Here is a 27136-nt window from a genome sequence, read left to right as displayed (position 1 = left end):
GGAAAAATGAGCAGAAAATTGACTTTGCTGGACACTTGTTCATAAAAAACATCTCCCCAGAAAGCCAGTCCTTGGAAAATATAAGGCATGAAAGAGCCTGTGGTTGAGTGTTCTTGAAGACCCGCAATGAGGGTGGGCAGCAGCGCTGGCCATGACAGACCATACAGGACAGGTCCCCCTCTGCTGTACTCCACAGCAGGGACCTCTCAGCTGGACCCCAAGTGATGAGGGGTCAGGGGGACGTGGCTGTGCCCTGTGCTTGGTGAACATCCAGAGGAGCCATGTTCAGCTCTCCACCAGCTCCCCAAGGGCAGCGGGGGCCCTGGTGGGACTCAGCTTTGAGAGGGAGGTGCAGTGAAGAGGAAGGAGGTGGAGGGAGGAGAGTAGAGGTCTGGGTGGCCACAGAGGGAAGGAGAGGAGGGGAGGCTGGGCAGTCTCTTCCTCCCCTGCGAAGCCTGCTTTCTCTGGTTTTGATATGAAAGGAGATGAGTATCTAGGGAGACTTCCTTTTCTGTCATTCCCTTAATTTTCATGTTTTTTTCCATCTATCTGTTTCCCACCCTTCTCCTCAGGGTGGAAGTTGCTTTTCTCCCTCAGACCAAATGTTTCTGAACTCATCACATGAGACAACCAGCAAGGAGATGGTCAGCTGCAGGTGAAGAAACCGGCTTTAGGAATTGGATTAATATTCCTCTCCTTTTTTTTTCTTTTTTTTTTCTTTCAGATTTGTCACCATGAGCCTCTTGTCATTTGAGTCAATCTATGTTTTCCTGCTTCCCCAAAGTATGTTTGAAGTCATCGTTTTGTATCAGTGGTTTCTGTCTTGGATGCTTCCCTGTCTCTGGCTGGAGTTCTTCGTTCCCAGGACCAAGAGCTGAATCGGGGCCTCTCTGGGAGGTTTATGGATAAACCTCTGAAACAGTTTCGTGCAGAAGGGGGGAAAATAATACCTGGAGAAAAAGCTTTTTTGAGAATCCAAACACATGTGACATTTGTATGTGAATTGATATGGGAATGTGTATATGACATTGATATGGGAAAAGCTGATGTTATTATGATGATAGTAAAAGTTCATAAATTTCTCCAGTGCAATTATTTGGTGCCTCCAGTGCTTATGACTGTAATCTTTGGAGCCTAAGCCTGGCCTAGCTCCCTGCAGGTGGTGAGCAGAGGGGCTGTCCTGTGTGCTGGGGTTGGGTCCTTGGCATTTTTCATGCTGTGTCCCTGTTAGAAGGAATTTCCTCCCATAGATACACTGTTGTGCTGTGTCACCAAATTTTTTTTTTACAAGTGTGAAATCTACGCAACAAAACAGCAGTTTTTGCTGCTACACATTTTAGCCTGCGTGTAATTTTTTTTAAAGGCAGTTTCTAGTGTTGATGGGTGATTATCAGTTTGATCCCACAGTTTTGCTGGCATTGGGTATACAAGGAATTCATGCTGACCAGGAGATGATTGGCAAGATCTCAGCTGCTGGCCAGTGTAAGTTTGCTTTTTAAAGCAAGTCATCTACTTTCTGAATTTCTTCTTTCTTTGTTTTTCTTGTTTGGTGGTTTGTTTTTTTTTTTAATTATTATATTCTTTGTTTATTGGACCCTATTCAGTCCCTAAAGTCCCCAGCAGTGCTCTGGCAAGCACAGCGTTGTGGCTGCTTCTGCCCTAGCCCGCCTCTTCCCCTGGTTGGTATTAGCTCTGCTGGGTTGCCGACCTACTCTGTTTTTCCCAGACTATTTGCGAACCAGCTGGTGTTTCTGTCGGTTCCTTCAGAGCTTGTTTCAAGCAATCCTGATTTAAGCAGCCATGTTTAATTGCAGACTTGATTCATGATCAGACCTCTGGTGGCTGATCTGTTCAGGCTGTAAAGCCGTCACCAGCCACGATGTGGTGAGAAGGGATGACTGGGCTCTGGCTGGCCAGCAGACCATGTTCCCCTACAGCTCCCTTGATGTACATGCAATTGGTTACCCATAAACTGTATCACGCATTCTCCTGCTAGCCATTATTTTCTGTTGTTTGTCTGTCAAATGATAAATTACATTTTTTCCTATGCCAGGCATGCCCTCCAGCCCCATCCCATAGCACCATGTGTTCAGCTCAGACTTTCCATCCTGATGTGCTGCGTTTGGACATTTCTCACTGATGCACATGACCAAGAGCCCTTCGGTGGGCTGCAGATGTCCTGCTTACAAGTCTCCTTAAGGACCTGCATTGCTGCAGCTGTGCAGCTGCAATACGGAGATCCCCACTCCTTGTACTGCTGCACTGCAGAGCAACCTGAAGACCATTTCTCCATGCTGAGCCCATACTGGGATGGGGGCGCAGCAGTTTTCTCTGTGCGTGCTTAGGCAGGAAGCCATGGTCAGCGGCTGTGGGCGAGCACCCAGGTTGTTGCATCTCCATGTTCAGATCAGCTGCAAGGGCAAGGCTGGCAAGCCAGGACAGTGCTGGCAAGGAGGCCGTGCTCCAGCTCGTCCCCAATGCAGTGCTCTAGGGCAAGACTGGTTGCCCTATGAGAACACCCAGTGACCCAGAAGGGAATGCTTTACAACTTTCACTCCCTCATAGTCTGGTATTAGAAAACCCTAATTATAAAGACAGGTTTTTGCTAGCAGGACTGATTTGGAAAAAAGCAATGATAATAAAATGATGACGATAATGGGGGCAGAGAAAGGGCATGGGTCCAAAGGGCTTTTAAAATTTTGGTGTGCTTGCTGCCTGTATAGAGCTTCTGGATTCAGTTTCCCTTGAAGTTGGTTCTGGTAAATGCTGCAGAGGTGACTTCAAAATTTCTGTGTGCTTTGAAAATATCTCTTCAGAGTCTGCAGACTTCCTCTTTTTTTTTTTTTGTTTGTTTGTCAGTGAAATTATGGGTTTCCACCGCACCTCAGGAACTTGTACTTGGGAGCAGTCATGTTCGTGCAGGCAGGGGTCATACAAGGACGTATCTCTGAAGACGGGATAAAAGGCAGGTTTTTGTGAAAAGTGTTTCTGTTAGTGCCTCGGAGCTGTTCAGAGAGTTTGTGTTTAGAAAAATAAGAGCATGTTTTGAAAAACATGCTGCAGATAAAATGCATCTGGCTCTGTGGGACTCTGTACACTTTGCAAACACCTCCGTGGCTTGACTGGGAGAGGCTGCAGGTCCCGCCGGGCACGGCCGCCTCTCCTCACTGCTCACCCCGCCACGTCCTCGATGGGAGAGCAGCTCTCTCTGCGGTTAATGGTATCACTGCATCAGCTCATTGGGGTTGTTGCTCTCACGCTGTCACTGACCTGCTGACACCAGGCTGGGGATGTGAAATCTCAGGTGAAAGTCTTGCAGACTGTGAGGGCTGAACAGGTGCTGCTGCAGGCCAGAGCAGGAGTGCACATGGGCTTTGGGTTGTGAACACTGGGCTGCCCCAGTCTGTCCTCGGCAAGTCCATTTGTCTGGGCTTTCTGCTCTTGGCTGACTGCTTCCAGAAAGTGGGACTAATGAAGTGCAGTTTCACAGTGTATATCTCTTTCTCCTAGTGATGCAGTGTTCTGCTTCATTAGATGTCCTTTTCCTCTTGGACGGCTGCTACAGCATTGGAAAGGAAGCTTTGAAAGGTCTAAGCACTTCGCAGGCAAGCTCTGTGATGCCTTGGACATCCATCCAGACAGGGTGAGTGTCAGGAATGTCTCAGTTTCAAGCAGCTTGGCAATGTGTGGAAAGGCCAGTGATAACGTGCTGAGTGAAATTGCAAAATTCAACTTAGCAGCTACCATGGAGTCAGAGTATTTATTCAGAAAGATGCAGTGGAGGTTTGTGAAGCAGTGGGGTTAGAGGACACTTCTTGATTCTTCACAGATTTTAAGCAGTTCCATTTGGTCTTCAGAAAAGACATAATCTTTCAGGTGAGAGATTTTCTTGTGGGGGTTTCCGCAGCTTGGGCAAATGATGGTAAGGACTCAAAGTGCATGTGCGAGGCTTAGCAAGATGCTGGGTGGCTCAGGTTAAATGGGCATTCACTTTTCGTGGCTCATACTAAATTGACTGAAAGTAGAGACTTGCATCTAGGAACCAACTGCAATGTAGGCTTAGGCAAAAGAATTTGGACATTTAATATTTACAGATTTGGTGGTGGTTTGTTTTTTTTTTTCTTTAAATACCATCCTTTCCTTAGTCTTTCTCTTAATTCTCGCATAGACTGGACTGAAAATCAGTAGCCTTTTCCCCTTTGAAGCTGTCACATTCCATAAAACTTCTTGTAAAGCTTCAGTGAAATATTCTGGATGTATTGCCCAATGCAGACAATTTAGTCTGCTTGCATTTTCAGGCATTTTCAACTACAGAAAGTGGTTTGAGAGGAGGTAGTGAAAAAATAATTGGTTTGTGTTGCCTACTGTGCTCAATGCCAGAGGGAGCTGCTTTTAGTAATGGAAAGATTGCCTGCACGGTGTATAAATGTCTTGGCATAAAAGGTGTTATTTATAAACTTACCGTCCTTGAGGCTACTAGCTGCTCTGAATGGATATAGATCTTGAGCTGCCTGTAACTGCAGCAGAGGCTCCCGCTGTTTGCAGATGGACTTTTTTGCCTTGTTTATAGTCTATATAGGTGATGCTGTGGTTTATGCTCTTTTTTTTGACGTTCATTTTGATTGCCGGGGGCTCAACGTGCAAAATGGTGTTTGTCTCGATTCAATATAGTGCTCCCAAATCTGTAAATTGATCAAAAGTGTAAAACTCTCACAGGCACCTTTCATAATCTTTAACCTTTTCTTTTAGGTCCGCACGGGAATGATACAGTTTAGCTCAACTCCCCACCTTGAATTCCCGCTGAATTCGTATCTAACCAAAGAAGAAGTGAAAGAGAGAATCAAGAGGATTGTGCTCAGGTCAGCTTATTTTACTGCTCTTCTCTTTTTCTGGGCTGTGAGTGATATCTGGACTGAGAGTTTTTTGAGGTCCAGACACCTCAGTCTCTGCTGTGCATATGCCAACGTGATGCCCCCAGGGAGGGGGATGGATGAACACTGTCTGTGGTCCGTAATCCGCAGTCCACTAAAAATGTGCAACCTGGTCTTTGTCCGTGAAAGTTGATAGGGGAGAAAGTTTTCGGTGTCCCACTATAACATGGTAAATAGGGGAGAGTTTTCCATGAGCCTCCTGGCAGGTTTTTCTGGCAGTTTGTGCCAGGCAGCGGATTACATCCTTCTGGGGAAAATCAAGTGTGGCATTCTCACAGGGCTGAGCAGAGGCAGGACAGTGGTGTGCATCTTCGTTTTTTGGTGGTTACAATTTCCTTTGTCCTATGAGGTAGTGAAGCGTTGCTGGTCCCTAGATATCTGTGCACGTATGTCTTCTGAATTCAAGAGGATCGGGTTTCAGATGGAAATCTTTTTTCTTCCTGAATGTTAAGACTTGGATGTCTTCCCACCACGTCAGGAAACAGAGCCAGAAGCCCAAAGAAGCACTATCCTTAGAGCCTCTCAAAATCCAAACTTTTCATTTCTGAGAAATATGTGTGGATCTACACAAGATCTGGCAACCACCCCAAAATAACACTTGTTTTGATGATAGATGAAGTACTGGGATGGTCTGCAAGTGTCTGCTATTTCTTTAGCTGATCTGCTTTAGGGCTAAAGGTTAGCTCAACATTTTCCATGGATGTCTGCTGCTCTCAGCATGATGTACGTATTGCAAGTAAATGTGGTCATGTTTGACTTTTTCAAGCAAGATCAATTGGCTGGATTTTGTTGTATTGCTTTTGATAAGTTTATCAAATCAAGAAAATATCTCGTGTAACGTTACAGGAAAAAACAGAAAACAAGATGCACTCCTCCTCTTTGGCTGTTGCTTACAAGTCTGTGAGAGCAGAGAAAGTGAAGCAGTGTTTGGTGTCTGGCACTGAAATTCCTTGATGACAACACATGGATGCTGACAGATCAAACAGAAATAATGACCTTGTGCTTGGCTAGTTTAAATGAAAAGCTGACATTTCAAAGTAGATAAAATAGTTACAGATGGATTACAATTGGCTTCTGAAAATACGGGGTGTTTGACATCTTGGTTGAGAGGCTCCTTGGTGTGCTTCTGATGAGCCTTTGGGCAGCGAGGTATTTTCTGACTTCAGCCCTGTGCTCTAGACATGGAGCTGAGAGCACTTGAGAGGAGGCAGCACCAGACTAAAGTGAAGCATCTGTGATTTATTTGGTGTTATAGAAATTTTCACATAATTAATGTAAAAGTTCTTATGAGTTAGAGAGACAAGAATCAATAGGGGTGAAATAGAATAGTGAATAGAATAATTAATATAAGTCTATCTGAATAAACACAGGTGGGCTTTCACAATGCATGAATATTGTTCTCAAAGCTCCTTGTGTAATCCTGACCTAGGACTGAAGAAATCATCAATCAAAGCTTAATGAGTAGCCAAGCAGGAGTAGGCCTAGAAGTATTACCTTCTGATGATTTTAGTAAAGGGGATGTATGGTTAACCTTTTCTTTACCTTAAAAGAAATACAGGACACTTAGAAATAAAAATTAGTATAGATAAGGTTTTAAACATAAATTCAGTTGTTTTTAAGGTTGAATGTTTAGGAGACACTGGCGGTGGGAACTGGACTCTGATCAACCTGGATCAGGACGGGACGCTGATCACGGCAAGAACATTAAGGACGCCGATCACAGCAAGAATATCGAGGACAGGGTGTCGGCCGGAGTCGGAGCGGAACCAGAACATAAAGATCAGCTAAACAATAGAAAAGAATGGACTTTTGTGGACTCTTGATGAAGGAAGAAAGAGGAATTGAAATAGTTAGTGGATTATTAACAGAAGCTTATGAAATGTTTATGATGTAATTGATTATTAGTTTCTATATAAACCGGTAGTGAATTTGAGTCAGGTACCATTCACTGCGGTGGTGGTCCAACTCTGAGTTGTTAATAAAACCAGCAAACCTAGAGACCCGGACTCTGCCAATTTTCTTTAACAGAATTTGGCACCCCAGATGGGACTCTAGGACACTGCTCTGATTCTCTGAGCATTCCCGTCTCCAACGCCTAATTGCCGGCAACAAGGGTGAGTTCACCTGGTGGTCTTGGGAGCGGGTATACTCAGACACTAGGAGCCTGTGTGTTTAAAATTGCTGAGGAATTTTTTTGAAACAAAGGTAACCCGGGAAATTAAGGAAAAGGTAAAATGGGAATTGGACCCAGCATTGAAAGGGGGACGCCCCTTGCTGAGGTGTTGGAGAATTGGAATAGAATCCCGTTGACCGGGACATGTGGGAAAAAGAGATTTATTTTGCTGTGTCAAGAAGAATGGCCATTTTTAACTAGGGTCCGAGGTGGAGGACCTAGAGACATCTGACCCTTTAAAGGGACCTTTGATGCGCATAAATTGAGATTCTTAAGGGTAATCCTCGAGGATGAAGGGAGTCAAGATCTTGATTTTTGGTATATTTGGTACTATTGGGCAAATGCAAAGAAAGGCAAAAAAAGAGCCTAAACAAGTGACACCTTCCATTCCTTCAGCGCCCGTGCTGGAGAAATCGAATCCTTTCACTGACAAGGGATTTGGCATGTATCCCATGAGGTTGGAATACATCCCAAACCCTAGAGCTGGACCTGGAGCTCCGCCAGAGGTTCCACCAGTCCAACCTGTTGTGAGACATGAACCTTGGAAACAAGGAGACTTAGTAAACTGGCAATCAAAATGCCACGCATCAGAGAGGATGCTGAAAAATGTGCTGAGATGCTATCTGGCAATTTTACTGATTATTCTCCAAATTGGAATGATGTAAAGACCCTCATGAGAGAGCTCTTTACAGCAGAAGAGAGGAAAAAAACCTTACAAAAGGATCGGGAAATTGCACAAAGAGATCAAACTCAAGGGCTACAGCCCTGGCCCGATCAAAACCCAAACTGGAATTTGGCCACTGAGGATGGCGCCAGACTCCAACGAGAAGCCTTACAGCAACTGGTGGAGGCTGTTCGGCAAGCTGGCAAAAAAAAAAAAAAAAAAATTACTAATTGGACAAAGGTAATGGAATGTAGGCAAAAACCTGATGAACATCCCAGTGATTACTGGAGTCGGTTAAAAGTTACTCTCCTGAAATATGGAGAAATGACAAGGGACAATTTTCAGGAACCCCTTGCAATCAGTGTATTTGTGGATCAATCTGCACCTGATATTAATAAATATTTCAAAAAACATATGCCATGGTGGCAAGGTGAAAGCCTCACAAAGATTCTTGGTATTGCAACCTTTGTATATGATGGGAGAAGTGAAGAGCAAAAGAAACAAGATCAAAGAAAAGAGAGAAAGGAGCGAGAGAGAGAGAGATCAACCTTTCGGCACCGCAACTACTCAGAATTACCAGCGCGGCAGGAGAAGAGGTTTTCCACAAGGCTGTGGAAGGGGAGACCAAGGAAGACAAAGATTCATTCCCTCTCGAACTGATACTCTGGAATGTTTTTTTTTTTACTGTGGTAATTTAGGGCACATCGTCCGGTGTTGTCCTCTGAGACCACCTTCCAACAATGGTGGGAGAGACGGAGCGGAAAGACCGGGGCGTCCACATTCTCGCTGAGAAATTTATGGATCGGGACTCTGGGATTAAGGTAGATAACGAGGGACTTATCACAGCTAAGGTAAATGGCATTCCTGTTAAATTCTTAATAGATACTGGTGCAACTTTATCATTGTTAAATTTTTATGTGTCACAGTTATCTGATGAATTTGTAAAGGTTACTGGAATTTTGGGTGAAGAGAAGTTGCCGCTTTCTCTTCCCCTTCCTATTGTTTTTGATGATCGTTTGATATGAGGTTGATTTGTTATTTCGCCAACTTCTCCTGTTTCACTATTTGGGAGAGATTTATTACAGGAATTGGAAACATGCATAGATTTAACTCCCAAAGGAATTTGATTGATCATAATGGGAATGCAAACTATAGAAATTCAAGAAGGTGAGCTTAAAATCCCAAAAGAGTTAAAGAATGTATCTTAAAAATTATGGAGTCTCTCTGGAGATGATATTGGACCATTAAAATCTGCAGAACCTGTAGTGATTAAAACAAAAGGAGGGACTCCCCCGTCTATTAGACAATACCCAATTGTGGCAGAAGCTATCCCAAGTATTGGAAAACAAATAAAATCATTTTTGGAAAAGGGGATTTTAAAAGAATGTCAAAGTTACAAAGATGGGGATCCAGAATATAGATTTGTATTTGTAATTGTTCCCCATCCAGTAGTACCTGATCCAAATTTGATTGTTACTCAAATACCTATTTGGGGAAAATTTTACACTGTATTGGATTTGACTGGAGCTTTCTTTAGCATACCTGTGGCTGAGGAAAGCCAGCACATATTTGCCTTCACTTGGCAAGGGAAACAATTAACCTGGACTCGGTTACCCCAGGGATTTACAAGTTCACCAACTATATTCTCCCAAATTTTGAAAAGGAATTTGGCTGATCTGTTTTTTCTGTGTAAGTCTGAATTGATACAATATGTAGATGAGTTATTGTTAGTATATTGTTCAAGGAAGGATTGTGTTACAGACACTCGGTATTTGTGTAATAAATTGGTTGTAAAAGGTCACCGAGCATCTCCATCAAAATTGCAACCCATCAAATGGGGTCTGGAGAGGCAAAAAGCTTTTACAACTCTGAAAGGTGCCTTAATGCAAGCACCGGCTTCAGGTTTACCAGATTATAGTAAACCTTTCAAATTATATTCTGATGAGCAAAAGGGAAATGCTAGAGGAGTTTTAGTCCAAACTTTAGGACCACATGAAAGACCAGTAGCATATTTTTCTGCTCAATTAGATCCAGTTACACAAGGAACACCATTTTGTATAAAATCAGTAGCTGCAGCAGCAGAAATGGTAGAAAAAATGTAGATCAATAGTGCTGGGACATCCCCTAACCGTATGCGTACCCCATGAAGTTGAAATATTATTGAAACAATATGCAGAAAAATCACTTTCACCGCAACGGGCACATAGATATGAACTGGTTTTACTTTTGGCTGACAACATCACACTTCAAAGGTACAATACTTTGAATCCAGCCACTTCAATACCTTTGCCGACTGAAGGGGAAAAAGATCAACCTGACTGTACCCAGGTATTAGCAGTATCCAGTAAACCACGCAATGATCTTCAAGACCAACCCCTGAGTGACCCAGACATCAACCTTTTGACAGACGGCTCATCTTTTTACGAAGAAGGAAAAAGGTATACCGGCTTTGCAGTAACAACAGAAAAAACTGTGTTAAAAGCTAATCCTCTTCCTAGTGCTGTGGGTGCACAAGGTGCAGAAATCATAGCACTTACTGAGGCTGCAAAGTTAGCAAGAGGCTTAAAAGCTAACATTTATACAGACTCTAAATACGCTTTTGGAGTTTGTCATGCTACAGGTACCCTGTGGAAAGAGAGAGGATTTTTGACCTCAGCTGGAAAAACCATTGCACATGGAAAGGAGGTACGTGAACTTTTAGAAGCTATACAGTTACCTGCACAAATAGCAGTAATTTATATAAAAGCTCACACAAACCACCAAGATGCACTGTCGCGAGGAAATCACTTGGCTGATCAAGCTGCGAAAGCTGCAGCCAAACAAATTCATCTTATTATGGCAGTTTTGTGTGCAGCAGAGAAACTTGACAGGCTTCCAAGTGCAGAAGAGATGTATGAGGCTCTTCCAGAAGAACAAATGAAATTTTGGAGACAACTTGGAGCGGAACAACAGGATGGACAATGGACATTGGCCAACAAGCCTCTACTCCCAAAAAGGTATTTACTACCTCTTGTTCGGTGGTTCCATGAAAAATGCCATGGGGGACCTGAGGGACTTGCACAAAGAATTCAACGGCTGTGGGCTGCACTCGGAGTCTGCTCCGCAGTGAAAAGGATTACTGAAAGCTGTAAACTTTGCTGACAATATGCTACCACTAGGATTCAGCCACCTCAAGGTAAAAGACCGCCCGTGGTGTTTCCTTTTCAAGGATTACAAAGTGATTATGCTGAAATGCCAAAGGCAATGGGGTATTCATACTTGTTAGTGATTGTAGATCAATTATCAGGATGGGTAGAAGCCTTCCCAGCAAGAAAGAATGATTCAAAAACTGTAGTGAAAGCGCTGTTGAAAGAGTTAATACCCCAATATGGAGTTCCTGAAGTAATTGATTCGGATAGAGGAGCTCATTTTTCAGCAGCGATTCTGTTCCAAGTTTATAATGCTTTAGGAGTCACAGGGAACTTACATACACCCTATCACCCTGAGTCCTCTGGACAGGTAGAAAGAATGAACAGGACCATAAAGGAAAAGATTGTTAAAGTGTGTAAAACAACAGGGTTGAAATGGCCAGAGGCTTTGAATTTGGTTCTGTGGGACATTCGGAACACACCCAGACAACCTGTTGGGTTATTGCCAGCAGAAATATTGTTTGGGTGAGTTTTGGCTGTTCCAGGCACTTATTTGCCAGGAAAAAAAAAAAAAAAAAAAAAAAGTTTATTGGATGGAGATGAACGAGTGACACAATATATACTATATTTACAAAATTCTTTCTTTGAAATGCGAAAGCATGCCTATTGGTATTGAGGTGGATCTCCTGAGATACAAGTACATAATATTCAACCAGGAAACAAAGTATTGATAAAAAACTTTAAGAGGAAAAATAGATTTGAACCAAAATGGGAAGGACCCTATGTTGTACTTTTAACTTCTCTTTTTATGCTGTCAAAGTTGCAGGGAAAGAAACCTGGATCCATCATTCTCATGTCCGCAAGGAACCCGAGGAAAGATGAAATATTTAGTTTGTTCCTTTTTTTTTTTTTTCCATCTGTAAATGTTGCTGTTTCACCTTGTGTAAGATTGCTATTCGTTACCAAGATTTCAATACCAATGCCTCTCGTGTGCTTTATAAGAATTATTCTTGGTGATCTGCAGGCTTCTTTATAGCAATTGAGACAAAGACTGGGGAACTCAGTTTTACATGTAGCTATCCAAAGATTGAGCCCAGAGGAATTATTTATCAATTTGGAAAAAACCCAATAATAAATATATCTGGGGAGATGATAGAAAAATTAGCCAATGCCTCAATGCACGGATTTCTGACATTGCAAAAGGAAATTACAGAGCTCTCTAAAATCACAATTCAAACTAGAATGGCTCTAGATATGATATTAGCCTCACAAGGAGGAGTGTGTACAGTTTTAAATGATAGTTGCTGTATGTACACAGACCGATCAGGAGAACTACTCAAAATTTGCACAAAATTTGGGAAGTGAGTTCTGTGATGCAAAAGGTAGAAAGGGACGACACCTCATGGGGATTTACTGAAACACTCTCTTGGCTCACATCTTGGTTCCCAGACTTGGCCTTATGGATAAAGAAGCTGATTGTAATTGTCTTGCTTATAATTATTGTCCTTGTGATTGTACTAGTGTTGGGACAGTGCTGTGTGAGATGTTTTTCTTCCTTTGCTTCAAAAATAGAATCATCATGGAGATACAAATAATTGCAGGGATGCAATAAAAAACAAAAGGAGGGAATTGTTATAGAAATTTTCACATAATTAATGTAAAAGTTCTTATGAGTTAGAGAGACAAGAATCAATAGGGGTGAAATAGAATAGTGAATAGAATAATTAATATAAGTCTATCTGAATAAACACAGGTGGGCTTTCACAATGCATGAATATTGTTCTCAAAGCTCCTTGTGTAATCCTGACCTAGGACTGAAGAAATCATCAATCAAAGCTTAATGAGTAGCTAAGCAGGAGTAGGCCTAGAAGTATTACCTTCTGATGATTTTAGTAAAGGGGATGTATGGTTAACCTTTTCTTTACCTTAAAAGAAATACAGGACACTTAGAAATAAAAATTAGTATAGATAAGGTTTTAAACATAAATTCAGTTGTTTTTAAGGTTGAATGTTTAGGAGACACTGGCGGTGGGAACTGGACTCTGATCAACCTGGATCAGGACGGGACGCTGATCACGGCAAGAACATTAAGGACGCCGATCACAGCAAGAATATCGAGGACAGGGTGTCGGCCGGAGTCGGAGCGGAACCAGAACATAAAGATCAGCTAAACAATAGAAAAGAATGGACTTTTGTGGACTCTTGATGAAGGAAGAAAGAGGAATTGAAATAGTTAGTGGATTATTAACAGAAGCTTATGAAATGTTTATGATGTAATTGATTATTAGTTTCTATATAAACCGGTAGTGAATTTGAGTCAGGTACCATTCACTGCGGTGGTGGTCCAACTCTGAGTTGTTAATAAAACCAGCAAACCTAGAGACCCGGACTCTGCCAATTTTCTTTAACATTTGGAGACTGCCAGTCTCTCTCTGTGAATCTCGTCCAAATAGCTTTTGAGTTCATTGGCCAATTTCAACCAAATTTTGGTGTTGATCTCCAAAGCTAAATTTTTTACCAATTTCTTTCATACAAGTCCATGTCTGGTTACAGGAGAGAAACCTTCATAGTGCTGTTTTTGAGGAAAGGCAGCAGGTAAAGTCCACATCTCATTTGGCTTCAGAAAATCCTTATTGGAGTAATGCCTTAAACACACATCCGCTGTGTCAAAACCCAGTGAACATCCAAATGCAAATTAATAAGGAACCAATGAGCTTTGGTACAGACTCTATTAACTTTTTCTAATCCTCAGGGCTCACATCAACTCACCTTACTGAGTTCATCAAGATTTAGTCATCAGCCTGACTATGCACAATATATTTTCCCTCATGCACAGCACTTTTCACTGAAGTGTCTGACAGCTACTGACATACTGGTCAGGAAAAGGCAGATTTGGACATGCTATGAACACACGGTTGTTGAGTATGCTTTGAAATGGTGGAGTGCAGAAGAGGAAATACCTGAAGAAACAAGTTCAAAGCAAAAGGGCCTGGCAGATACTGAATTAAGAAGTCTGTGAAAATCAGACAGTAGACAGAAAAGAATGAACTTGGGCATGATCAAATGCTTTTCTAAAACACACAAATCAGATGCTAAAGAACAGGAGGGATGTTCAGAAAGCAAATGGGGTGTGTTTGTATCAAGGAGAACATGATGCCTCCAAGAAAGGGTATCACTTGTGGTTTGGTTCCCCTTGGTTGCTCTGGAGGGCAGTAAAAGCAGCCCTAAAAGGCAATCATAGGAAGTGATTTGTAGCACAGCTGCTTGGGCAGAATGAGAAGACAGCTGGAAATGTCTCCTTGGATCTAATGGCTTAATTATCAACAGGTCTAGAGTATGTTCCCAGTGAGCTGGGCTCTCTCTGGTGTCGAATGGCCCTTTGGGGATGGCACATTACAGACCTCTTGCATTGTGCAGATGGAGAATGACCAAGAAAGGAAGAGGGAGACTCCTGTCCACACAGGATTTATCCCTTTGAGGTAAGCAAATGTTTAGCCCTCCATCAACAAAAAGAGATAATGTGTTGTAGGTAGGGATCAAAGTTGGTGACAACAGCTGAAGAACTTGCAGTGCAGGTTGCCCTCCGGCTTTGTGCTGACATGCAGCATACCTCTCAAACAGGCAGCTCCAGTATCTATGGGCTCAGCAGGGCAGTCAGGCTCTTAGGTTAAGGAGGCGTCCAGCAGTTAGCAAATCTCATTTTTTCATAATCTCACAAGAAATGAGTCTCAGGATTTCTAGAGCATCTTTGACTGAAGCTGCTCTCTGGTAAGCTGTAGCTTATTTTCTACTAAAATTGCATTCAGGGTTGCTTTTCCTTGGGAGTTATTGCACAGCTGCAAGGCTTGGTCTGCCATTCCCTAACGCTTAGCAGCAGCCCATTTTACCTGCTGATTTAATGTCACCACTGGAATGTGCCCCGTTTGGCATCAGAGTCCTCATGTGGGTTTAGTACTTTGCCACTGGGAGGATTGCTGAGTATTGAACTAATCGCTTTCTACCTCAGAAACCTTTCCTTCTCCTGGGCAGAATTCAAAGGCTGTCAAAAAATTGAGGTAGCTGGTTCACTTCTCCAAAATGAGAAGTAAGGGGTACAGCTTGTGTGAACATCAGTGGCTGGTGCACCTTCACTATCATACCAGCACCGCTGGCAAGCAACCTAGCAGATGTGAGGGTATTGCTTTTGAGTTTAGCCTCTGTTTTAGACAATTGGAGCATCAGGCCGCTTTTTTTGATGTTTATCTGTCTTAGTGCAAAAGGTACTGGTGAAGCCCTGAAGAAAGCATGCCTTGTGTTCAATCCTTCTGAGTTTCCAGGGATACGCTAAGAAGCTTTCAGTATTTGTATTTTCAGGAACTTTACTACTGGATGGACAAATGACTTTCTGTAGAAAACCAAATCAACCTGTGGATCAGCCAGGGAGAAAAAGGCAAGGACTCTGCATGCTGCTGGACTGCAGACTCTCGGTTACAAGCTGGGACGTGTAGCTGCCTGCATTAGCCTTTGGTCCAAGAACAGCAGAAGGTCCCATGGAGGGAAAGGGATGATAGATGACAAGAATTTGTAGCACGTTTATGCGTCAAGAGAAAGGAAAACACTTTGAGATGCTGGTCTTCATTCATTTTGCCCACTTGTGCTGTGCTTCTGACTGGAATACAAGAAGTGGTTGTAAAACAGCTTTTCCACACAACTGTTAAAGAAGTGAATGCAATTTTCAGATGGAAAAGCAGAAGCAGTTAAAACATTTGTCAAAGGTGGAAATAAAACTCAAATATCTGAGAGCTCTGGTTCCTTCTCCAATTGCAGGAACGCTCTGCTGTGTGTTAAAAGTCTTCTGGAGACTACTCTGGGTTGGAGAGGAGGGAGGTAAGGGTGGATAGATGGGACCTATGGGTAGGAAGATGACAAGAATAGCAAGACCAGACATCTCTGTGGATGTGTTCTGTGGCAACAGGCAGAAATATGCTAAGTTCCCCACTACCCCACCAGGGCGGACATTTGGAAATCAAGTGGCAAATTCAATGTCGGGAAAAGAGCTTTGATTTCTGTTTTTTGATTTTTGTCTCACCTCTTTGTAGAGGTGGGAGCACAAATACAGGTCAGGCTCTGAAGTACATCCTCCGCAAGGGATTCCCTGGTAGCAGAAACTCGAGTGTCCCTGAAGTCCTGATCATCATTTCTGGTGGAAGGGCCCAGGGCAGTGCCTGCAATGCAGGTGAAGGAGAGACACATCACGGTTTTTGCAGTGGGAATCAAGTTTCCAAGGTAGGAAGCTTGCCACAGAGCTGGAAATGGAGGCCCAGCTAGCCAAATGGGAAGTCTAGCAAGTGAGGGATGGCCTTGTGCTAGATAGGAGTTTTGGAAAGAGAAAAGGGGAATGCACATGAAGAGCTGCATTGTCATGTCGATGGCAGTGAGCTGCATGAGGGAAATGTCCTCTTGCCCAGGGAGAGGAGACTGGAGCTGAAAATCAATAAAGCACGTCAGGTCTTTCAAATAATATTGTCACTGCAGTCAGTGCAGCGGGAGAAATGCTTTAAAAATGAGCTGTGAAGGGAAAGGCAGCTTTGTGCTCTCTTTGCTGATAAAAAGAGCTGAGTGAAAGTGGTGGTGTACAGAAATTGGTAGGGGGGTTGTTTTTCCTTTGAAGAGGTGCTTTGTGTGTTTGTTTTAATACCAGGCAGTCAGATTAATGTTTGAAAATCACCCTAGGTGTGGGCTGTGCATTGATGGCCTGCTGCATAGATATACTGGGGGATGATTGTATGGACAATTCCAGACAGGTCCTAGTGGCTGTGAGTATTTTCAGATACTTGTACCTCGGAGCCAATGTGGGAAAGCAGAGCAGCTTGTGGCTTGCTTACAGCATCCCAAAACTGTCAGTTTTGGCCACAATTGCTGCGAGTTTGAGCAGCCCTAGTGTAGAGAAGTGGAAGATTAGTGGCATGGTAAAGCTGCAGGTATTAAAGAAATAGAAAACTGATAAACAGGGATGAAAGTTTAAAGCAGAAATCATCTCACTGTCAGGAACCAACATTAGCTGCTGCCTTATGTGTGTCAAATATACATTCCTGCTCTAGGGTGGTGTTTTTTTTTTTGTATTGCCTTAGGGCAGGGAAATGATGGAGGAAGTTGAAAAATCCCACTGGGAGGCACAGCTGAGAACGGAGTATTTCTTCCCAGCCTAAACCTTGCTTGTCCACTATTTGTTACAGCTGGATGAGTTAAATACTATAATTAATGTTGAATAAGAAATTCTCACTGCTGTAAAATTTTCTTTTCATTCCAATTTAGAGCAAAAAGTTTAACATCTCTTTTGTAGCAACTAAAAAAAAAAAAATCATTTTGAGCTTTAAAAAATCCATCCATAATCTTTAAATGTAAAACATTAAAGTAGAATTAAAAAACAAGAGTAGATTTGATTAAATGATGTTTTTTTTTCTTTTGCCACCCCGCTCGGAATGGACATCTTATTTTGAAATACTTGTTTGGAAAAATGGTGTTTTCAAAGGAAAATTTGTTCCATTTAAAACACAGTAAGGTCAACCTTGAAGGTACCTTGGTAATCTTTAAATTCATTATAGGTTTTGTTCTTCCTGTTTCAGATGGAAGAGAGTCTTGATAAAACACCCATCCAGATGCTTCGAAACTGTATGTCCAGGTAGGACGTAGTCTTTTTAAAAATTATATTTACAAAGCAGGAAAGGTAATAACTAAAGAATAGAAATACCAGTTTTTACTCTCACTTCTAAAAATTTTGTTCTGAGTGAGAGATTGTGATCCTTAGCAAGAAGTTCATATTATATCCCATTTTTGTTGTCTCATGGCTACCTATGACCAGAGTTCTTTTCTATTCAAATATCTCCCCATCATTTCTCCTTCCACTTGAGAAGCCAGTTAATCCTCACCTGCTTGTGTTCCTGGGGCAGAGGCTTGCACTGGTCCCCAGTGCCTGCGGGGAGTCACTGCTCTCCAGCTAGAGGAGTATGCAGTGAGATGCCTCCATGCATTCACTTGGTACCACGAACATCATCAGTTAGGAGGGAACCTGACATTTGCTGATTGCCAGCCTGTTTTTGTTACTGTGGAAATAGCTGTGGTCCTTGAGTTCTGCCCTTAACCCCATCCTTTTGCTGGTTCAGATGACAGTTTTCTTTGTCAGTACAACACTGTCCAAGCAGCAGGCCAGACTCTGATCCCTTAATTGCTGGTGTGAATCTGGAAGGGCTGCATGAACCTTAGCAATTCTGTATTTACATGAATGTAACTTCATTGGCATTATTCCAAAGCAAGTGAAGTGAGGTCGCAGTCTGGTTTGCTCTCTTCACCGCTGCCTGTTGGAGGGCCCTCCCAAAATGAAATTCCCATGGAGGTGAGTGAGGGTGCACGTGGCCTTGCATTAGTTCAAACTCTGCAGCAGGATGGACGAAAGTTTGACCCCTTTTCCACTAATGGCGATGCTTACACTGGCAGGGTGTAAGCATCTCCCTCCTTTCTTCTTGGCCATGTCCTGCCTTTGTGGTGCTCGTTGCATGTCCATAGGGACAACGAGGGTTGGGCTGCAGCCTTTGGGCTCTTCTCTGGGAGACAGGCTGAGTTTTCTCTCGTGCTGGTTATGGTGGTGTCAGGCCTGGTGACTGGGTCTTGCTGCTCAGAAAGCTTGCGGCTATGGAGAGCACCAATACTGACAGTCTCGCCATGGTGCGACTGCCTTTGTTTCTAAGTGCAGGTGCCACGTGAGCAGAAGGACAGAGAAACTAGGAGAAACGCTTAAGTATGTCTGTTGGTCCCCTCCCTGCACACGTGGGCCCAGGAGGGACTCCTGATTTGGGGGTTCAATGTAAGAAACTCAGGAAGGTCCTAATCTCCAGAAAATGCTTTGTACTCACTTCCCCCAGAATCAAGACTCCCACTTTAAAGTGTCTCAGGGTGTTATACATGAAGGTCTGGTGCTTGGACTCTTTCTCCACATTACAATGAAATTTGGAGTGTTTTCCCCAGAGTACTATGAGAGTGGAGCTGTCATTTCTAATTTGAAGTTTGCCATCCAAAAGTCCAGTAATCCCCCCAGACTCCCATAAATATTTCCCATCTCTAAAGGCTTATGTGGCATCCAGCCAAAATAAAGTGCACTCCTGGCACAGTTGTCCTCCAGCTAGTGCCATGTTTGGCAGACCATTTAGGTTACTGGACACAATGTCCCTTCTCCACACCACAGGGCTTCCAGCAGGCCCCAGCTGAGGTGGCTGGCATGCTTGTCTTTTTGCCCTGCACATGACAAATTGCTGTTTCCCTTTTCAGCACCAAAGCTGAGCCTCGAGTGCAGCGTGGATCTCCTTTTCTTGATGGACAGCTCGGCAGGGGTCACGCTGGAAGGGTTCCTGCGCTACAAAGCATTCCTCAAGAGGTTGCTTCAAGCAGTGATGGGCCAGGACTCGCCAATGAACATGGGGGTGGCCCAGTATGATAACGATGTCAGGATACCCATTGCAGTGGGCCAACACAAGGATGCATTCAGTCTCATGAAGAGCATTGATGCTTTGAATTTCAGTGGAGGAGGAACCCTGATGGGCAGAGCCCTGCAGTACATTGCACAGCACGGTTTTAGGAGCACCCCAGTCTTTGCAGATGTACAGGATGACCTCCCACGCGTGGTTGTCCTGCTCACTGACTCCAAGTCCCAGGATCCAGTGGCAGAACTCACTAAGTATGCGAGGGATCGAGATCTCTTCTTGATTGGTGTAGGCAGCAGCCTCCTGAGAGCAGAGCTGACCAAGGTGACTGGCAATCCACAGCAGACAATTGTCTACTTGGACCCCCAGGACCTGTTCAACAGGATCCCAGAGCTGCAGAGAAGAAATCTGCAGTGTGGACAATCCTGAAGGTAAGACTGTGATATAGGCATTGTGGGATGAGTTTGTCAAACCATGAGAAGGTCTTCTGAACTCCCCTGGGGAGGAGGGAAGGACAGAAGGATGAATGTCCTTATTTTCTTTGTGTCAGTCAGAGATCCAGGGGCTAACCTTCCATCACTACTTTTTATGAAGGGTCTCTTTCTGTTGATGTGAAAGGGTTATAGATCACCCTTCACAGTTAGTGTTTGGCAGTGATGAATTTTGCCCACCACTTCCCCCCCTGCTGCTTTTTGGTCAGAAAGGAGTACATATATACTCTGAAAAATACTGTGTTTGCACTCTGTTATCCAGGCTGCCAGGCACAGTCTCTTGATTTGGCATTTGTGGTGGATGCCTCGGCTGGAGTTGGCCTGGAGAACTTTCTGCGGCTGAAGGACTTTGTCAGGAGCAGCTTTTTGCGCTTCAGCATCAACAGCGATGTCACCCAAATTGCCCTTGTGGTCTATGGCAGCAAAGCTCCCACTGTGTTTGCTTTGGATACCCACATGAGCAATTCAGCTCTCCTCCAAGCCGTCGACCAGGTGCCTTTCCTCAGGTACTCAGCCTCTGCTGGCAGTGCCTTGCTGCATATTTATGGTGACATGATGACAGTGCAGAAAGGAGCAAGACCTGGTGTCAACAAGGCAGTGGTGGTGCTCACAAACGTGCGTGGAGGATGCAGCTGGCCCAACTCAGCAGCTGAGGGACAACGGTATCTTAGTGTTTGTGGTTGTCATTGGGGATGCACAGAGGGACACGCTGCTGAGGGTTGCTGGGTCTCCCAACTACCTGGTCCACGTCTCCTCCTATGAAGACCTGTGGCATTACCAAGACCTTATCATCGAAAGAATCTGTGAAGGTGAGAAGATGCCATCCTTGCTCTTTATGCTGGTGCCACCAGCTGGTGGCAAACTTTGTAAAACAGGTGTAGCGGGGACTTTCTTCTGTAGCCATTGTTATCGTAGGTTTTCTGATGCTTTAATGAGTGAGCTTGATATTACCTTTTGCATTTTACAGATGGGGAAACTATGGCATAGACATGTGGCGATTGTCCAAAGCGTTCCTATAGGAGTAGGAACCAGCTTAAGATTCAGTCCAGTGGGTGAGGCCGGGCTTAGTGTGACTGGCTCTTTCCAGCCCTGCCAGGTCTAGGTTCTGCCTTCCCTGAAAGAAAAAGAAGTTTGCTCATTTTCTGACCTTGCTTTAAACCTGTAGAATTTGCTGTGCATTACTGTACGTCCTGCAGCGTTGTAGGGGGGGGGCTTAAGGGGACACGTTTCTGCAGCCAACAGTGTTGGTCCCTGAGTGAGGTCTCTGCTGTCTTGTTGAACAGGTTTGTGCGCAGGTGTTTGTGAGGTGGTGGGTCTGAAACCTCATTGCTCCTGTTCTTCCTTAGTGTCCCGCTACTGAAGTTATCAAGTAGGGTCTCAAGATTTTGTTTGCGTTGCACAGGATTTAACCCTAAATTCATAATCTGTCCATTTTGAAGCCTGCAAGCTGTTAAATTGAGGCCTTCAGACAAGTTATGATTAACTTTATTTGCAGGACAAAATCCTTATCTCCAAAGCATTCAAGAGGGCAGAATTTTCAAATATTCATATACAAGCTCATGCTTGTGGGGAAAAAAAAAGTGCACTTTCCTCAAAACTTTGAGTCCTGAGGGCCAGTCCCCAGCTGGAAAAAATTGATACCAACTTTGAAACAGTTGCCTGCTGAGTGTGAGTGCCTGTGTTTGATGGAAGTCAGCTTTTCAGAAAGGATAGCAGCCCTGGTTTGCAGACATTTGTGGTGGCGAAAGTGCTTCTAGTTAAAATGACATGCCTTGTTTCTCATTCAAAGTAGTCTGTGTTTAACATCTAGCTATTTGCTTTTGTTATGTTTTAACCCATTTGGAAGATCAAAGAAGAAACATGTTGAACTTCAGCACAAAGGTCCTTTTCATCTCTGGGCATGCCAGCTGCTCCTTCAGGGTTAGAAAGAACTACAGCACCGTCTCTTTGGGGTGAGGAACCAGTCTACTGGCAGGCTCTGCAGATGGTTTCTACCTGGAGCTTTTCAACGTGCTCCTATTGCAGTGGTATTTTCAGCTGTGTTATTATAAAAGCAATCTGCTGTACCATGAAATTAACTACAACACCACGGATGAAGGGGAAGAGACGCCAAGGTTCAATGAGTCAGGGTAATGACATATCATGTCCTGAGACTGAATTGCTGCTTTCATTTCACGTGCAGGTAATCATTGTTTGTACTAGATAGAGTGGGACCAAGGGCGATGTAAAGATAAGCCCTTCATTCAGTCTTCTACTCCAAGTCGAAGACTCAATAACAGAATCATTGTCTGTGAAAGGACTTCAAAAAATTTACGACTCGTGATAAAAGTATGTGAAAAACAGACCCTGCCTCTGGACACCTGAAATATCATATTTATTCCAAGGCTCAGCTGAAAAAAAGACCAGAAAAAAATGATCCAGGCTCTAGGAGAAAAGATCACAAGCATTACATATATATGAACCTGATTAATGGAAATATAGACTCTTGGGATCATCAAAGGGTATAATCCCTGAAGTGGAAAAAGCTTTTTTAAGATGATGCTGTGTTAACAGCAGGCTTGAGTTCAGAGAAATGGTGTCTGGATGGAATAGCATGATTCCCCCGAACAGGGACCACGAGGTTATACTTTGGGGCAGCCGTGGAGGGAAGTGGTGGAAACATGGCATGTGGAGCAGAACACCATGGAAACCTCTCTGGGGAGCAGCCAGCACCTGGAACACAAGTAGTGGGCCCAAGAGGTCCCTCCAGCTTTCGTTGCCAGTGGCTTTACCACCCTATGGTGAAAGCGAAAGCACCTGTTCATGGGGATACGCTGTCAGGCAGGACCCCATCTGGGATGTCTCATGACAACAAAAACGTTGTTGAACCCAACTTGGCTTCATATGAAATCAACAGGAACTAAAGATCGAGGGATATGACTGTCAAAAAAGTGAATTTCAAAGATAATCTTGCCTATCTTAGGTGTAGGTTGAGAGCTGATGTGTGAACTCCATGTGTGAGAACAAGTACAACATGTGGTAGCTGCAGTAACTGTCCTGATGGATAATGATAGAATTTACATTCTTTCCTTCTCCCCCTTTTCCTACTCTGTCTGTGTGCTTTTTCTACCGTGGAGCAAAAGGCAAGGCTAGGAGGTCCAGACTCTACACCATGTAGTTGTTCAGCAGAGGAATTTCACACCCTTACCAACGCTGCGATGGAGTTGCCAGCAGACTGGAAGCAAATTCCTCTGGGATGATGCTACTTAACCTGACACATTCATAGCAAGGCAGCATGAAATGCTGCCAGCCCTGCTGACAGCTGTGTTCTGCTGTGTTAAGTGGGTTGGGAAAGCTGTCACATACTTCACCAGAACGGACTAATAACAACTTGGGCCATGGTTGCAGGCTTTTCTGTCAAACCTCCTAGAAAAAAGCCCGGAAGTTTTTCTTGTGGCGTTTTCCATTGGTGCCATCCCTGCTTTTCATCTGGCTTCTTGTCCTTGCTCCTCTCTGATGTAAACTCAGGTCCTCTCCAGGGTGAAACGGGGTTTGAACTCTAGTGGCGCTTGGGGTTGTGAACTGCTTGGAGCAGGGCATGTGTCTTGCTCTATGCTGGCAGTGTCTGGATTTGGGAGGGGTTAGAGGTGCTCAGGTGTTCATTGCACAGCTCTGAAGATGCTCCGTTTTGCTTTTCTTTGGCATTCAACCTAATGTGATGTCACTCTTCTAAGCTTTATTAGGAATATTGGCCTCCAGATCAGACCATTTAGCAAAGCCGTTCTTCTCCCTTTTCTCCAGGTTAAATGCAGAGGAGCTTGTCCTCTGTGTCAAGACATGATTGTGAGCTTGCACCCTCTGCCGTGTTAATGTGGTTTTCCCATCCCATTAACCCTAGATGATGTTTTCTGATGTCTGGGATATATAGTTGCTGTTATTTTTGCTGCATTCCTGATGGATACAGGTCCTAGCTGTTAATACTCTGTAGATGTGCCTGAGCCTTCTGTTCTGCTTGTGTTCATTGCAGAAGCAAAAAGCCCTGTGAACCTGTGCAAACCCAACCCGTGCATGAACCAGGACGTATGCATCCGTGGGCCTGGGAGCTATTGGTGCGAATGCCACGGCTGGGAAGGACCCCACTGTGAGAGCAGTAAGGATCAGCAGATGACAACCGCAGCAGATGTCATCCGTTCTGCCCAGCCCCTCTGAATGGATCCCACCTCTCCACCTCTCCCTTGAGCAGAGATGTGTCTGTAACTCTTGGACAGTTGTTTGGTGACCGGGTCTCGGTGCTGACGTGGCCTGTGTCACATGCAAGGTGGAGATGTTTGGGCTGCTGAAGGGAACAAGGGCTTCTCTCAAGAAGCTGTGCCTGTTTTACACATTCACTGAACGAGTTGACTGTGAGGGGACCCCAGGAAGGTCTAATGATTTTGATAGTCTTCTTCTACTCTGTTCTGTTCTTTTTTTCGCTCTGCGCTGTTAGGAGAAACAAACCCTCCTTGACTCCCAGGGTGGAAAGCTCTGGCTCCCTTTTAATGGGAGGGAACTTTCTCTGTTGGAGTGTGACCTTCTATTGCTTTCGGTGCTTTCTGTACTGCAAAAGCCTCCCCATTGCCTTCCTCCTCTTCAGCAGGGGAGCAGTGGCCAGGAGAGGTGAGCCTCTGTCTCCCTAGAGGTGGTCCTGTGCCCCTGGTGAGAAGTTCTCAATTAAGTGCTTTTTTCCCCCGCCTTGTATTGTGCTCTTTACCTGAGCCCAGGAGTTCTGACTTCCACCCCATGGCCTCTAATGTCTGTCAGCTGAGGCCAGGTGGGTGCTTGTTGGGTTGTAATGGACTGAGCATGAACTTATCCCTTGGTCTTAAAGCTGTTATCCCATGTCTGTGTTTCTGTTCTGCAACAGGAGCTGTCCGGGGTGATTCTCTGAGACCCCTGGTCCTTCCTTCCCACTCCCATGTGCAGCGGAGTTCAAGTGGTTTGCAGCACTTCTCCAGAGCTCCCCGGCACACCAAAAGGCACGTGGATCAGAGACGCTGACACAGATGCGCTGAGTGCTCCAGTTCTCTGGCTGGGAACCCTTGCTGCAACTCGCAGGCATGATCCAGCAAGCCACCCCTGTCCTTGGCAGTGACTGAGTTGCTCCAGCACAGGGACTGTGCTGAGGCCATTCCCAGTTCCTGCATTGCACAAACTGGGCTTCCCAGTGCTCTCTTTATTTTTTTTAATTGAAGTAAATATTTGTGTTTAAGTATTTATTATTGGCATTTTGCATTTCCTCATCCAGATTCTAGTGCTGTGTGGGGTTTTTGTTTTTTAAGTAGACATCTTGAGAGGTCTTTGAGGTAGTCTGAAATTACGTAGAAGTCTGAGCAATTCTGGAGCTCTTGCTGAGGTGGGATAACGTAGGTTATGCACTGGCAGCCAGATGCTGGAGTGAATGGCTTGTTACAGGCAGGAAGACAAATAAGAGGAAGAGGAAGGAGAACTCATGAGCCTCATTCTGCTTTTAAGTTGTCCATGCTGCTTTCTCCTTTGAATTTATTTGAAGTGATTTAATATGGTTTAGCTTCATGGGCATTTTGTAGCTGCTTATTTTTGGTAAGGAGAGGTTTGAAAAAGATTGGTTCTGCAAGAGCATCCAATGGTTTGTGCAACTCCAAGGCAGAGCTGTGACCGTCAGTGTGTAGGGGTGTTGGCTATTTTTCTCTTAGATTTGACCCAGGTCAAATCCAGTTACCTGTGCTGCAAACACACCAGGTAAGGGCAATCCCCCAGTCATTTCCAAACAAACGTCTGGATTCTCGTAGTCTCTGGATGGATCCATGGTTTGTACCATTCTGCTGGTCTTCGGACCTTGGTCTGTCTGCTTTCAAGTTTAACTCCATTCCTTCCCTCCTGGCCTCACTCTTATCTGCCAGCTGCAGTCTGACCTAGAGGGGACAGGACCAGGACAGCCTCCTGAGCAGCTTGCATGAGTGCTGGGAGCAGGGCATGGCAGGCAACGTGCAGGTCGGAAGATTAAGAGGCCTGGACCTCTCCGCTCAGATCTCATCTACCCTTTCCCTTCTCCTCCTCCTGGCCACCCCTTTGCTCTCTCCTTTGCCAGTGCATATTTTTCTCTTATTCCTTCTTTTTTTCCCATTCCAGGTCAAGTCCCAGCTCTTCTTTTCGATGCTGTTTCCATGGCTCTGAGCTTTGCCATGTCACTTTGCTCTCCTTTTGGAGCTGGCTGGAGAGAACAGGGTGCTTGTCCTGGCCTGAACCTGGACAGGTGAGCTGAATGGCATTTCTGCCGCCTGCCTTTGTTTTAAGCCGGTCTTGTCCTCAGTGCAGCAGTGGTCTGTGCAGCACAGCCTGGGCCTCTGGTGGGCTCTGATGGTTCACGTGTCTCCAAAGGCAGTTTGGCCACATGCCTGTATCCTTCAGAGCATCAGCCTCACTGGATCACTAGATCAATTTGCCCATGAAGCTGTAAAATTTACATAGTTGCTCCCCCAGGGCCCATGGCTCACACTGTCGTGTTGTTCTCTGGTGCCTTTCCCATGGCATCCATCACCTCGGGAGAGCAGGAGCAGCTCTGGGCAGGGCTGAGGCAGAGACATTAACCGTGACTGCCAGTGCTTGTGAAAATAGCATCTGTTCTTCCCAGAAGAAGAAAAATCCCTTCACCCAGGTGTCCTGGCCCCATGTTTGAATAGTAACATTAGATGTACAAAGAGAGACGCAAATTACTCCGCAGGTTTGTTGTCAAAAGAAGAATGGTCTAAGGCACTCTCAGGGTTGAAAACTGGCACTGAGCCAGAGGCAACAGTGTTGTACCTTGAGGGAGAAACCAGGCTAGGAGAAAGGAGAATTTCCTCTTTCTTTTCACTGCCACTTTAGTAGATTGTCTGTGTCCTTCAGTGTCTAAGGCACGGCAAAAGAAAGGCTTAGTTGAAGGGCTGACATTTGGGATAGAAAGAGAAACTAATCTATTAATGTTACTTAGGCATGGCTGTAGCTAAGCATTGCCTCTGCTGTTGGTCGTCTCTTGTTCCACTCGCCTCTGAATTTGATCCTTTCTGCTTACTGCCCTGAACTTAAATACAGAAAACACATGTCCTTCTTTGGGATGGTATTAAGCACCTTCTCTCATACATAAAGGGGCCAGACTTCAGAAACTGAGTGGGTAAACTTTGCATGCATAATATAGCCGCGTGATTTCCTTTAACAGGAACTCTTATGCATCAGGCCAGGGTTTCAACATTTTGTATAATAATTCAAGTAGATAAGGCTCTGATTCTTTCTGTTCCCTGCTGAGTTCCAATGCATGGATAT

The 27136-nt window shown here is 44.4% G+C and overlaps 1 protein-coding gene across 1 annotated transcript; it reads left to right on the top strand.

Annotated features, from left to right (window-relative positions):
• The first annotated feature begins 734 nt into the window (after positions 1-734).
• On the top strand, positions 735-24856 carry LOC137666523 (von Willebrand factor A domain-containing protein 2-like). The gene is given in 14 exon segments (XM_068406603.1): positions 735-783; positions 1408-1482; positions 3511-3570; positions 3573-3643; positions 4750-4859; positions 15975-16091; positions 16093-16161; positions 17502-17557; positions 19198-19754; positions 19756-19780; positions 20103-20454; positions 20456-20649; positions 23847-23969; positions 24723-24856. Coding segments are annotated over 14 exon segments (1992 nt in total).
• Positions 24857-27136: the final 2280 nt, after the last annotated feature.

This window comes from Nyctibius grandis, chromosome 8 (genome assembly GCF_013368605.1).
Source record: "Nyctibius grandis isolate bNycGra1 chromosome 8, bNycGra1.pri, whole genome shotgun sequence".
Lineage (NCBI taxonomy): Eukaryota > Metazoa > Chordata > Aves > Nyctibiiformes > Nyctibiidae > Nyctibius > Nyctibius grandis.
This window is presented reverse-complemented; position numbering and strand designations above follow the sequence as displayed.